We start from the raw sequence: 14,320 nt of genomic DNA on the forward strand, positions 1-14,320 counted from the left end.
AATAACGAAAAACAAAGGGCTAATGAGAGTAAAAACGCTGTTCTTAGTGCGATTCTATACAATTTATATAGAATCGCACTAAGAACAGCGTTTTTACTCTCATTAGTCCTTTGTTTTTCGTTGTTAGAATGAAAAATCTAAATGCTTGGTTATAAGGCGATAAACACAGAATTCCAACTCGGAAATTTGTCATTATTGCCTTATTCTATACATTAATATGTGCATACTCGAATGTAGGATTTCTCCGATTTTTATCGCTATCGTTCTATTGCCTCGCATTGTTTAGGGCTTTAGTTTAATGTATTATGCATTATATATAAGAAAATCAACCAATCAAAGTCCCTCATTTTCTTTCTTTCCATAAAAGACTCAAATTGATTAATTTTTTTTACTTTATGCAGTATACGTACCAATAAAAATTTATGCCTGTAGTTTGTTTTTATTGATACGCACACGCATGTACAGTATATACAGTAAATAAACACAAAAACATCAATATTTGAAATTTATAATTACATTCACATGAATCTGATTTCATTGTTTCTATGTACATATAATAATTTGGATATAATATAATATATAAGAAACTGTTTCCTACAAAACTTATTCTGTAAGAAATATTTAATATATTTTTTATCTTTCTCACTTTATTTCTTCGTTCATTTAAGATAATCCATACAGAATTTGTAATCACAAGATAATCTTTAAAATATATTCTGTATTTTTCTGGACTTCTGTAGCATTCTTAACAACATAATACTCATAAGTTTAATTCTTTTTCCTGCTCCCTCATCATATATGTAAAATGAAAATATCATACGAATAAATTACAATACATTTTCATTTTTCATAAATGTCATTACAGTAGAGCTTCTATACACAAGATATGGAAATGTTTACTATACGATAGTAAGTAACACGTCAAGTATTTCCACATACTATGTACAGTAACTATAAGACTAGACGTTCAAGGAAAAATTAAAATAAAAACAATTATTAAGAATGTAAAGATTTAACTGCTGATAATCTAAGCTTATAGTAGCGCAAAGAATGTCTAACAATTTTATAATTGGTTGTATTTTTGAATAATTGGAACATTATTATATCATTTTCAACCTACTGAGAGCACACATGACAAGTATGAGTGTAGTATGGAGTTTATAACAGAGAATCACTGAATCTCACAGATGAGGTAATGTGTCCACTTCACCCATTTCTGTAAATGTTTCATCGTCCATTGTGTAGCTTAACATACACTTCAAAGATACAGGCTCCTGAAACAAATAATCAATTTTCCACATAAAAAGAGAAACATTAAGATAAACTTTGCTTATATAAATCACTGCTTTCTCATTATTTCACATTTATTACATATACGTAAAGTGAAAACATTTTTGTATAAATTATAACTAAAATGACATCTTCATTGCACGCATGCACATATAGTATAAACGCACGTGCACAAAGTGATTTTAAATGTCTCTCTTATATATGTTTTACAAATATTTTATAAATGTAGATATATGTATAAGTACGTATATATTCCAGATATAACGCACCACTTGCAAATCTTTACATGCAAATTCTTTAAGTCATTTAAAGACAAAAATTCTAATATTGATATGTTGAGACTACAATAGTTTTCAAATGGTATACGTTTAAAAATGTCCAATCTGGTTGTTTAATATTTCCATGCTCAAGTACGTTACATAGTAAAGAACATGAATGTTAAATATTATCATATTTTTGCATATTGCATGCGTGCCATACGTAATTCATCTTCGTACGTATCATTTTACAAAAATATAGAATTTATTGCCACGAAATTATACATCAAGATTAATGTTATGGTTACTGGATCAAAAGAAAAATCAATCCGCTTTCGTAAGAGAAATTTCATTCACGAATAAATCATGTTTTATTCATGACAACATAAGGTGACAATATAAGGACGTAAAATAATGAGTGTAAGATTTCGTGCACTATAAAGTCCGAAATCTCATCTATGATATATTGATTTTTTAACGTCAATGGTTTTGCATTTTTCAGCTCTAGAGCTTAAAATAAACAGGTCTGGATTAGATCTTCCATTCGTCCGTAAAATGCAAACAAATACACGTTAAGAATGATACGTTACCAGGGGGGAATATAAAAAGTTATTTTTTAAAAGTAACTTTTTATATTCCCCCCTGGTTACAGTCACTCAATACCAAGTAGAAAAAGTAACAAGTTATCATTACTAGTTACTGATTTTTTTAAATAATTCATTACAATTATCGTTATTTAAAAAGGTAACTTTGCATTAATTTTCCGTTACTTTTTTAAAATCGATAATCACCAGTCAATTAATAAAAATACCCATTCCATTCTATTTAAAATAATTGAACTATTTATTATCAAAAGGAATAATCACAATTATATTACCTTGAGAGGATTTGCAATCAACATAATCTGTGTGATTGCGGATGGAGGGAGAAATGGATTATGCGCTGGCAGCTTTGTTCCAGAAGGTGCCTGCAGTCTACATTTGCACTTCTATGTATAATTACAAAATTAAAGTTAAAAATATCACTACTAACAATTATAAGCAACTTAATGCAATAGTTATCTTCCTATAAAACGATTATATAATGGATTGTTGAGATAATTACAGAAAATAGTTTCCACCTAAAATATTAAGTTGCCAATAATCTAGAGGAATTTTAAAGAAAACTATTGCCGTAAAAAAAAATTTATTCGGTACGGTTTTGGTACGGAATAGGTTGTATATTTCATTGCTCAACGGTAAATATTTCAAAAATATATTATACTTTCATTTTTGGAAGCCCTTAGTTTCTCTTAAAAAATTATTTCATTATAGAAATAACACAATTGAAAAATCGATCAATGCTACGTCTTTAATCTTATTGTGTGGTTTTTTAAATTTAAGAAATTGAACTCTCTCCGTCCTTCTGGTGGCAGTGCCGCAGACTATTCAACGCATCATCTATTCAATTGACAGAAATAGGGATTAATGGCTCTTGCACATTGGACGCGGAAACGCTTACTACGCGACAAAATGTAACGCGATAGCCAATAAGCTTCACATGTTCATTGGTTACGTCGCATGCCACACGGCAAGCGTTTCCGCGTCAGTGTGCAGAAGCCATAAATATTTTACGGTTTCCAACAGATTATGGCAACTTTTATAGCAATAAGTATGTAAGTATTTCCGCATGTTTGCGCAAGCAACCCTTATTCGCATAATGCCTTTAGATTGCCTTAAACGAAATTATTATTCTAGTAATGACAATAACATGAAAACGACTGAAGAAAAACTTGTGCTAAGTACTTAGCATCTTTCTTTATTATTCTTTATTATGTAGAGGAAAGTATTATCTCGGTAAGTTATATCGAAAATATTTTATATTTGATTTTATAGATTCCTAAGAGATTTAGAAGATGTTATGTCTTAATACGTACCTTAGACACAACCGCTTGAAATAAATAATTATTAAGTGGCTTTACGTTTTTGCTCATTGTAGTAATTACTATTACAGATACATCTGATCTAGGGCTATCCTGAGCAAAATGAAGCACCACAGTTATGCCATTTCTTTCTTCAATCACCGTTAGAGGTGGATTTGTCCCTGAAAATTAATTGGCATTAATTTTTTTTTAAACTACGCACATGCACATGCGTAAACGTGTACATAGGTACGCACACATGCAAGCGTGTACACGATGATCTACCTAAAACAAAACACAGAAATAGATTAAAAATTAAACTCAATAGGCAAAATGTTTCAGACAAAAGTTGTATGGCTTAAATGATGGCTTGATGAGGCATAAATAATGATGAAATCAATTTAAAGAAAAAAAATTTTTTTTTAAAGTCGCATGAAGATCACTATTATTTTCTTAAATAGAATAATATGATTATTTTACATAATATAATTTCTCTAATTATTCTGTATATGAAAGTATTAAAATGTGGATATAAAAAAATCGATACTGTCAGAGTTATGTATTTTATATTTTTATGTTAAGTATAATATTAGATAAATCAATTAATGTAAAAAAACAGTTTAAAAAAAAATGTGTTGCAGAATGCAACATTTTTCAAATAAATATGTTATTTATGTTACTAATTATTCATCTCGTTATTCTAGGCATAAAGGTATTAAAGGCATAGTTACCAAAAAATGAATAGTTTAAAAGTTTAATTCTCATTTAGGTCTCATACGTTTGTAACAATTAAATAAGCAGCGTGCACACCACAAGCATGAGAGAGGTGTAATACAGATCAGAGGCCTAACGTAGGAAAAAAATTTTACATTATTTAGCCTCTTTTGAATCATGTAACACTTTTACCTGAAACATTTTTGCCTACCAGGTTTAGTTTTCAATGTATTCTGATCTTTTATAGATGGACTATCTTCTAAGAAATAAAAACACAAAAAAATTGAAAACGTGAACAAAGTAAAACAATGTTATGATAGATAAAATATTTATACTCGTATTTAACTAATAACCTGGTTTAATATCTTCAAGGCAGACAGTGATATCAGTCAATGGTTTGATTTCAGGCTCAGTATTTGCTATCCTCAATATACCATTACACAATTGCGACATTTCCTGCGACTGTATTTTCACATCCATTATTTCTGAATTACTATCTTTCTTGCACAAATCAATATCAATTTTTGACAAATTTGAAGATGCAAAAATGTCTAAATCACTACTTCTTTCACATTTTTTTATACTCGGTTGTTCTGTTGCGGTATGTGACATATTATTAGAATTATGAGACGAATTTTGTGTCCTAGTAGTATCATAGGTGTTATTAATTTTTGTCACGTTACCATTTGTCTTGCTGCAAAAAATTAAATATTTTTTTAATTATAAACTTTGAAAATTTGTTAAGTATACAATTTAATCTAAAGTATTACAGTAGACAAAACGTGTTAAATCATGTTTTTGTTAAATAACTTATTTTAATAAAAGTTTTAGAAAAAAATTCTTAAATTTTAAAAGAGAGATACATAATAATTGTGATTTTGAGTGACTTCGTTAAAATTAATAAACTTTGAATCTTTTTATTGCAATATTCTTCTAAATAATATAGAAATATTTTTAAATTGATTTAATTATAAATTCTTTTGTGAAGAACTTTTCAAATTAGCTACAGAAATTAGTATCGTTGATAATATTCAACCTTTGCTATAAGGCTGAACGTATAAATTCTCTTCTACCAAGACTATATGATCTGTCAAAAATATATAAATTTAATACCCCTCTCAGATCAATTATCAGTGCCATAAAATCCCCGGCATGATTTCTCATGTTTCCTAGCTCACGAATTACAACCTCAACGATAAATACGCAGAAAACATCTAGACACTTAATTCCTCGACAGCGAATACGACAGACAACACCTAGACATTTAATTCCTCGACGACGTTCTTAAAATTTTTATTTTGAATAATTTGCGCCGCGCACGTCACAACCATCATGTGTGGTCACGTACAAATGTGCAATGCTGCAAACACTGGTCTGCTAGTTAGACAATAGTCAAAAGTCTATTGTCGAAAAAACGAAACGTACATTCTGGATAGTCTCGCTGATATTATTATAATGCTTATATAATGCTTAAAAATAACCTTAATGGAGAACACCTAGCTACCCACTTCCTCGATGGCGAACACCTAGAAACTCACTGCTTCGACGGCGAACATATAGACAATACTAGACATTTAATTCCTTGACGACGAATACCTAGACACATAGTATCTCGATATTACATTTTAAATAAATTGTACCACGCGCGCATCGTGTTGTCACATACAACACTAGTCTACTAGTTAGACAGATTGAACAGAAACACTACCGTGTCTCTAAATAATAGCCAAAAGCCATCTATTATCGAAAAAAACAAAACGTACATTCTGAGCTGGTCAACGATGACAATAATAATAATAATAATAGGATGTACCTGAATCTGAAAAGTGATAGATTCGGACTTTGCATCGCAATATCTCTCCGCCTTTGGGATACGTAGAGTAAAAATAAAAGCACATATAATACACCCGGAATGTAAGCTATCGATTAAGTATACATAAAAACTCAATTGATTAAGCCCTCATTGAAATTTAATAATCTCAGTTTGCCGCAACTCGCCGGCTCGCGTAAAGGACACGGCAGTGTTGCTGCACTTAGCGCTTAGACACTACCGTGTCTCTAGATAATTAAAAATAATTCTTGGCACTGCAAAGTCAAATCTTGTTTTATTTAGTTTATAATCGGTGTATAAGCTTTATGAAGGCTCTCTGTGTCCATTTGGACATTAAGACTATTTTTTTTGTTTTTTTAATACTCAGCACCTTCGAAATTTATTTAAGACTAAAAAAATTTTAATTTTCATAAATATGCTTACCCTTGTGACAAGCGTGTAGTTGACACTGTACCCGATAAACTTTGTTTAAGTAAAGTTTCGCCCAATTCATTCAATTCTTCCAATGCTTTTGCTTTACTGTCTATTTTTTCTTCGTCAGTGTTGGTAATTTCGCCTATGGAATATCGTTATTTAGAAGAATAATACAATATAATAAATATATGCAAAATAAATAATTAAAAAATATAAACTTTAGCATTTTGCAAGTATCCGATTATTTGCATTAAATTTTTTTAATTGCAATTTATGCTTACTTTTCTTATTTATGGGCGAGATACTAATTGGTTGCATTATGGTGTTTGGCATTAAAAAATTTGTTTCAGATTTAATTGGTTTGTCTAATACATTAAAGATATCTCCTAATACATCCATATCTGAGCGATGGTCCATTGATGATGTACTCTGCATGCTTAAACTGTTCTTACAAGAAATCATTTCAGTAGGAGACGATAGATCCAGAAGGGATGGTTCATTGTAAGTTAGCTTAGAAGCCTCTGTCGCACATTTGGGGATTTGCCCAAGAACGATAATAGACGTGTACTTCTCAAAAACTTGATTTAACTCATCACTCGCAGCTAGTACATTACCTGATGTCACAGAATGCACACAAAATTAATTAAAAAGAATAATGATTTATTGATTATATATGTATAAATTAGTGTAACGAAAAATATTAATGCAGACAAATAAGTAATAAGTATTGATGTCCAATAATTCAATTTGTGGTATTTTAAAAAATAATTCGATACCTAAATTAAAATACTTTATGTATTTTGACTCGCGTTATATTATATAAGATGTACAGATTTTCAGTTTTGAAATAAATATAATTTTGCGGCTTAATTTTTTAAATTAAATTATAGTAAAAGATGAATAAATCGTTATATTAGATATAACAAGATATGATAAGATACCAAGCATTTCAACATTGCCCTGAGCTTCACTGGCGAGTCTCAACAAAATAGGTTTCAATCGTTCGCACGCTTGATACAACTCTTTCATTAATTCAAGATCCTCTGCACTAGTTTCATTCTGATTATACGAATCTAGCATTTCTGACAGCAGTATTACATTATTTTGCACAGATTCTAACTCCATGCCTCTTCGCGAGTTTAACTGCAGTCGTTCCTCATCCTATAAAAAGAGATGTTTGTAATAAAAATCTTTGAAAATATAAATGTAAATTCCAAAAAATTTAAAGCATATCAAAATAAAAAATACGAAAAATGAAATACAATTGACGCTCCTTATTCCCGAATTCATTACTCACAGTCGACATAACTGATTACATTTCTTTATTCGCGATAGCTATTACAATATTCACGGATATAACTATGTTACATTTGTTTAAGAAAACATGCTAAGAAATCATTTTTTTGTAGGAACAATTGAGCAACAATTAAAAATAATTAAATTTAATACTGCTCACTTTATTCTGCTAATTTATAAAACGTAGTGCATCGTTTATTCTTGTTGCTCATCACATGTTAAACAAAGATGCATTATGTGCATCATATGTGAAACAAAACGCATCTATGGTGTCCAATGACTTCAAGGCCAAAGTGATAATATCAATAAATAGATCTTTTTGAACTCTACAACTTTTGTCTAAATTTTTCTGTAATTTATATTTTCTGAGATATTCAGAGATCCTGACCTTTTTCAGACATCCTGTACATTTAACCATTTCATATTCACAAATTATCGTATTGAGTACGTAACATCTGCAGTTAAAGAACGTCGATTGTATTTGAATTTCAATTTTTTTTAAAGATTTTATGTCAAATATTTCTCTAAAATGTAGATACCTCTTTCACCATAAATTTAATCAATCGGTTTGCAGATTGCAAATCAGAAGGATCCTTACTGTGAAGTAATCTACGCAAATGCTTTGACATTTCTTCATTTTCGAATATATTATTTTTTATCTTAGACGATTTTTTACTTTCTTCATTGTTTGCCATTATAAATGCAGCATCTTCCTGTAATTAGTACTTATCCTATGTACATTGCAAATCTTTAATAATTAATTAATAAATAATTCAATCTGAATAATATTGTCACGTTAGACTTTAATATTGTCATGTTAGAAAAACAAGAAAATATCTGCAAACATAATTGTCAGACTATATACAAATGTAACATTTGACAAAGATAACCTCAACGACTCCTTGCTTCTTCAACATTTCGTAAGCCTCCTTAATTTTTGATTCGCGAGGATATTCTCTGATCCATGCATAAAGAAGTTGTAGAACCTTTTGTCGTACACTCACTGTAGTGCGATTACCTAAATATTTTGGTGAAACTAATTTTATCATCTCATTAAGAAAACGAAATTTACCAACTTCTGCATGAAATAATGGGCCACATCTCTTCATACAAGTATCTAGTAACTGAAAACATAAAAATCTACATGTACAAAAGTCGTGTATTTAAAATTTCATAAACTTTAAATTCTTAAAATATGTATTATTAAGATCTTGTTGAGATCTCGTTAAAAACTTGTTAAAATCAAAGTATCCTTTATTATCTCATTTATATTGTTCTAAAAGAATCTCGGGCGTTTTTATTAACAAGAAGAGTTTTGGGTCACGAGTGAACATATTCATACTATTCATACACTTCTACATATGTATTTGTAGAGAAAGAAATTGACAGAAATAATAACATATCCAGGTGAAAATTTTTACAAATCCTTACGCTGTTTTAACAAGAACATTAATTCAGCAAGGTATACATACAGGGTAGAGGAATCTAAAACAGGTCACCTGAATCAACTCGCTTGTTTTCTATGATACATAAAAATGTTTCAGATGAAAGTGAAACGGTTTCGAGGGGGACGTGTTTTAGTCATGTTTTTTGTCTAGAAGGCACTAAAAAAATATGAAGGTCACCTCCATTTTTTAAAATAAAATTATGACCTTTTTTAAATATGATTTCTTTAACAATTCTGCATGTTAAAGTATAAAATATAAAGTAACAAATATAAAAAAAACAATAGTGTTTACGAGATATTTTATACTTTAGTCTGACATATGTTAGCATATCTTGACTCTTCCAATTTCAGAAATGCCAACCTTAGGAAGTTGGACCAGGGTCCCGAGGAACCCAATGTATACAGCTAATGTTAAAATATCAGTTCATATCATTAACAGTTCAATGAAAGCAAACTGTTCCATAATTATCTTCCTGCAGACTGAGGCTCACAATTTACAAAAAAATACATTGTTCTTCAATTATCCCCGGACTCTCGGTGCTCCATTCATAATCACGAAAATTTGTTCAAGATTGTCTTTAATATATAGTATAGCGTGAGTAGATTAGTTGCTATCAATCGCTTGCTCGCAATCGTAGAGGTCCTCAAGAGATGAGAACATAGTGCAGGTTCACCAAATGATTGGAAACTTGTACGATGCCATATATACTTTATTTACACTTTCTATATACAGTAAAGAATGTATCTGGGTGGCCCTGAAAAGGACCTATTAATTTTGGCTTACGTCAACATCCGCTCGCGGTAGATAGGTAGATAGGTAGATTATTAACGGCTTGTTCTGGGTGTACTTCTCCAGCTCTCAACTGTTATTATTAATATCCACTCTCTGGCTCGGCTCCTTCGCTGACAATGTAAACATCATCTTTCTTCACAGAACCGATGGTATCCTTGGTGGTGTATGCAGCGACGGCACGGCTTCTCGTGGTTTCAGAGGAATCTCCCACTCGCTATTTGTGGTTCGTGACCTCGATTGACGTCGGTGAGCGCGGAGTCGCCGCTGCCGACGCCACTGAGCTTCACAATTTCTCCGCTGTTGCTGCCGCTGATCACTTTGCTTAGTCTCGACGTCCGAATCAGCTTAACGATATAGGGTATTGAATTGCTGTGGCTCACCCTTTAAGTGACTTCGATTCGCCTCGGCAGGCCTTACATCCTACCGCCAGGCGAATCTTAAACGCGGATAACTGATCATCGCAACGGCTTCCTGGCAGCTACGTTTGACATCAGTCTTCCGCAGTCTGCGAGGGTTTGCGAAAAACTAAGCGTTGCGGAGCACTTGTGAGAAACCAGTGCGCGCCGGGTTACCCGTGTAATAATGGATGTCCAAAATCAGACATACATTAACTATTATATATTTTATTGTTAAGACAAAAAAAAGAAAATTCTTTGTCTTAATAATAAAGTTCTTTGTCTTAAATAAAACAAAATTAATACATAAAAACAATTTCATTTTTCTTTAAATTTAATTTTTAAAGTAAATCAAAAGAACTTCGAATCAGTAGTAAAAGATGTAATATCATGTTCTAACAAAAAACTGTACAATTTTCTTATTTAAGAGTCTAGCGATGAATATATTTATTTTCCATTAAGAAATGTTTATGAAGCACAGATATCGAAATAAGCTTCAAATTTTCAGCAATATTTCGATTCGATGAAATTTTGTTGACTTTGACGTCAATATAGTGAGTTATTCCTTATTCGCTCGTGGCCCATTTTGCCCGAGATTCTTTCATTCACATTAATTTTATAAATATAATAGTATAAAATTGTTAAGAAATATCTTATATATGTATATTTATATAAAATATTAAAATATTTTATACATTGTATATTTACATATTTATTTTAATAAAGATTTTTAATAATACTGCGTACTATTTATCTAATTTTATTATTAATAAATTTGTACATACAGTCCATTTGTTAACACTACAGTAGGTATATTAATAACTATTCAAATGGACTTAATATTTTTTTTTATTTTAACAAAATATTAAAGCATGAAATTCATAAAATATTTAAGAAAAACATACCGAAAGTGCTTGCAGTGCTTCTGATTCATTAAGTGATTGAATTTGTATTGCTAATAACTTGATACCTATTTGTATACCCTCTGTTTCTTTGGTAAGCATCACGCAAAATGCTTCAATCGCTGCTACATCTGGCTTCTGATTTGTTGGATTTGTAACTCTCTCTACAGTATTTTATACATATATATTAATATATAAATAAATATAAATACACATGTGCATGCACAGTTCTATCATCAATGACTATACTTTTTATTCCCAAAATAAAAAAAGATACATGTCATATTAAGTAATTTAATATTAGAAATCATTCATAAAAATTATTTAGTAGAAAAAAATAAAGTTTTTATCATAACATAATATTTAACATTACGTTATAAATTTCTGTGTGCATTGATGTAAGTTTACGATCTGGAAGCATATTATACGATTCCTGAAACAAGATAAAAATTACAAAACTGACGAAATTCACTAGATATTGATCAATTATGCTGTAAATAATTTCATAAATTCGTTTATCTTTTTGTAATTTTTACCTCGTTTCCAGAACTTTAATAGGCACCTATTACTTCACGTAACGCAACGCATTAATGCCATTAGACAAATTTACATAATCGCATAAACGTATGCAAAAAGAAAATTATTTAATCGCATTTTACGTCCTTATATGATGGAAACATAATTGGATATCTCTCTCTCTCTCTCTCTCTCAATCTTTACATAGGGAACACCTCGCTGATGACGCTGATTATAATACGTTATAGAGATGAGGAAAAGTTAACACCGATCAACTTTTCCCTATAAATTTATTAGAGGACATGTGATTTTGAAGGTAATAAAACTTAAAGGAAAATGAATGAATCTTTAAATGTAATAGATGTGTGTGTGTGTGTATTTACTTTTTAAATATAATAAAATTTACTTTATTAATAACTTGACGATAAACAATGCCAATTAAAACCTTCTGAAGGTCTAATTTCTGAAGGTCTAAGTATGAAGGATTAATTTTAAAAGAAAGTTGATGAGTACTTTCACCTCTATAACATATGTCAAGATCAAGGTGATCGGTAAGGTGGCCCACGATGTAAAGAAATACTTTTCACTGTGCATGTAGTCATGCAATTATAGAAATTTGTCTGAATAGGCCCATATAAATGTTTTTATGCTGAAAGCCTTATCCTGTTTCTTTTATACTGACAGCCTTATCCTGTTTCTTCATATTTTACCGTCCGAAATAAAAATTTATAAATATCAGGAAAAACAAGAAACACACCTGGTCATAAGCTTGGTTTTCCATTATCTGATTAATTTGTAGCTTAGCTTAACCTGATGATTTATCTATTGGTTCATCTATGATGATGTCATGATTGAAGTCCATTGGGTGAAACATTATTAAGGGGATGATGGAGTCGCCTGTATTATCGATAAAACTAGCGTTTTTTTTACGTTTTCGTTCATGTCCAATTTCTTCATAATAATTCTACAGAATTTTTATTCTTTGAGAATAAAAATTCCTTTTCCACATTAAAATGTACATGCTAATCTAACGTATACCTCTAGTATATTTCATGTCTTAACCTGGACAAAATAAAAAATTACAAAGTTCTTTATCCATTTTACTTCAATATGGCGATCAACGCTGAAGATAAAAATGGATAAAGAGTATATACTGTTTATATTTTTTCCAGTTTTGAACACAAAATTTACCATGTGTATATACTGTAAAACTATTACGAAGAAATTAGACAGGAATGAAAATGTATAAAACGCTAGTTTTATCAATAATACAGGCGGCTTCAATTTATCATAATCAATTAACCAAATAATGAAAATCCAGGCTAGAAGCAGGGAAAAGGCAAGAAATAGAACATATTGTTAAATTAGTCTTATAAGTTAAAAAGTTATACTGAGTGGCAAAAATTAGAAAAGATACTTAGCAAAATGTTAGCAATTTATCTGCAAATTACTGGTAAATTCAATCAAAATTTCAACAAATTGACATCAACTATGTGTGTATTAAGCTTGTGTTTTATTGGTAAAGCTTACTGAGATAATGTAAGAAGTAAGTTTAATCAATTTTAACTATTCAATTGCATACTTTAGTAATATTGTAGTTCATTTTTATATTTTTAGGTTTAAAAACTTTTTTAAGGTTTAATTGGGTTAAAAAATGTGCATTTCCTATTCAAAATTAAAAGGCATAAAAATATGCAATTCTGATAAATGAATAAAAATGCATTGAGAAGGAAAAGAGTCCATTTCAACATTTGTAAATGCATATTTCTAAAAATCTGAATTCATTTTTCAATCCATTATCTTTTAATTCATTTACTGAGACTTTAATATAGGTACATAACTTTTATGAATGATCACTATATTCGTAATAATAATATTCAGTTTGAATTATTTATATTGATATGGTTTTGTATTTCTTATTGCCGACTTCGAATTAAATATAGAAGGTGATCTCAATATATATAAAATAAAGAACATATAGATCTATATATCTATAGGTAGTATATGTAATAGAAAAAAAAAATTATAAAATATGTAACATAAGCTTAATTAATATGTAAAATTTGATATATTAAAATAGAAAGTAAAACAATGTAAATCGTGTAGTTTGTTATACTTACGTATTAGAGCTTCTAAGCTAGTAGTCACCACATCCATGCTTAAAATCGTAATTGTTTGATGTTATATATAATTTTTAGATTTGCAGGAGACTAAAAACAGCTTCCAACATTTTGTCAGAAATATTTTTGTAAAAACATTCAATTATCACTATCGACAAATGTCACAATTGTAAATTGTTATGTTATGTCTGAGTCAGATGTCTCTCTTTCTCTCACAATTCTATTTTTCTATTACTAGTTTTCAATATATAAAACAAATCTCAGTCGTTTTATATCGTATCTAACTTATTTGCTTGTTCCGCAAGATTTTTTAAACATAGAACAGCTTTTTCTGTTATAGAAAACATCTCATCTTGTTATGCGTCGATTCACGATACTCTAATAAGAATATATATACGAGCAATGATAGTCATGGTAATAAGAAAAACAGAGAACGGAGACTTTC

General features: G+C 29.9%; 1 protein-coding gene and 1 long non-coding RNA gene across 2 annotated transcripts; one reads left to right on the forward strand and one right to left on the reverse strand.

Moving 5' to 3' along the window:
- Positions 1 to 1,078: 1,078 nt before the first annotated feature.
- Gga (ADP-ribosylation factor-binding protein Gga) lies at positions 1,079 to 14,034 on the reverse strand. The gene is made up of 11 exons (XM_018549190.1): positions 13,876 to 14,034; positions 11,243 to 11,403; positions 8,593 to 8,826; positions 8,242 to 8,415; positions 7,348 to 7,567; positions 6,688 to 7,020; positions 6,416 to 6,548; positions 4,515 to 4,855; positions 3,463 to 3,629; positions 2,425 to 2,535; positions 1,079 to 1,274 (listed from the first exon to the last, which is right to left on the reverse strand). The coding sequence occupies exons 1-11, from the start codon at positions 13,910 to 13,912 to the stop codon at positions 1,182 to 1,184; spliced, it is 2,004 nt and encodes a 667-aa protein (XP_018404692.1). The 5' UTR covers positions 13,913 to 14,034; the 3' UTR covers positions 1,079 to 1,181.
- On the forward strand, positions 3,139 to 3,874 carry LOC108781268 (uncharacterized). The gene is made up of 3 exons (XR_001940934.1): positions 3,139 to 3,201; positions 3,284 to 3,382; positions 3,540 to 3,874. It is a non-coding gene; the product is annotated as an uncharacterized LOC108781268 (long non-coding RNA).
- Positions 14,035 to 14,320: the final 286 nt, after the last annotated feature.

The sequence above is a fragment of the Cyphomyrmex costatus genome, unplaced genomic scaffold (assembly GCF_001594065.2).
Source record: "Cyphomyrmex costatus isolate MS0001 unplaced genomic scaffold, Ccosl1.0 scaffold8, whole genome shotgun sequence".
NCBI lineage: Eukaryota > Metazoa > Arthropoda > Insecta > Hymenoptera > Formicidae > Cyphomyrmex > Cyphomyrmex costatus.

Coding starts and splice junctions, on each gene's coding strand:
- Gga (XM_018549190.1), bottom strand. CDS start 13,912: ATGGATGTGGTGACTACTAGCTTAGAAGCTCTAATAC. Junction 4,856..6,415: donor ACTACACGCTTGTCACAAGG/GTAAGCATATTT, acceptor AATTTTTTGCAG/CAAGACAAATGGTAACGTGA. Junction 3,630..4,514: donor CCTTGAAGATATTAAACCAG/GTTATTAGTTAA, acceptor ATTAATTTTCAG/GGACAAATCCACCTCTAACG.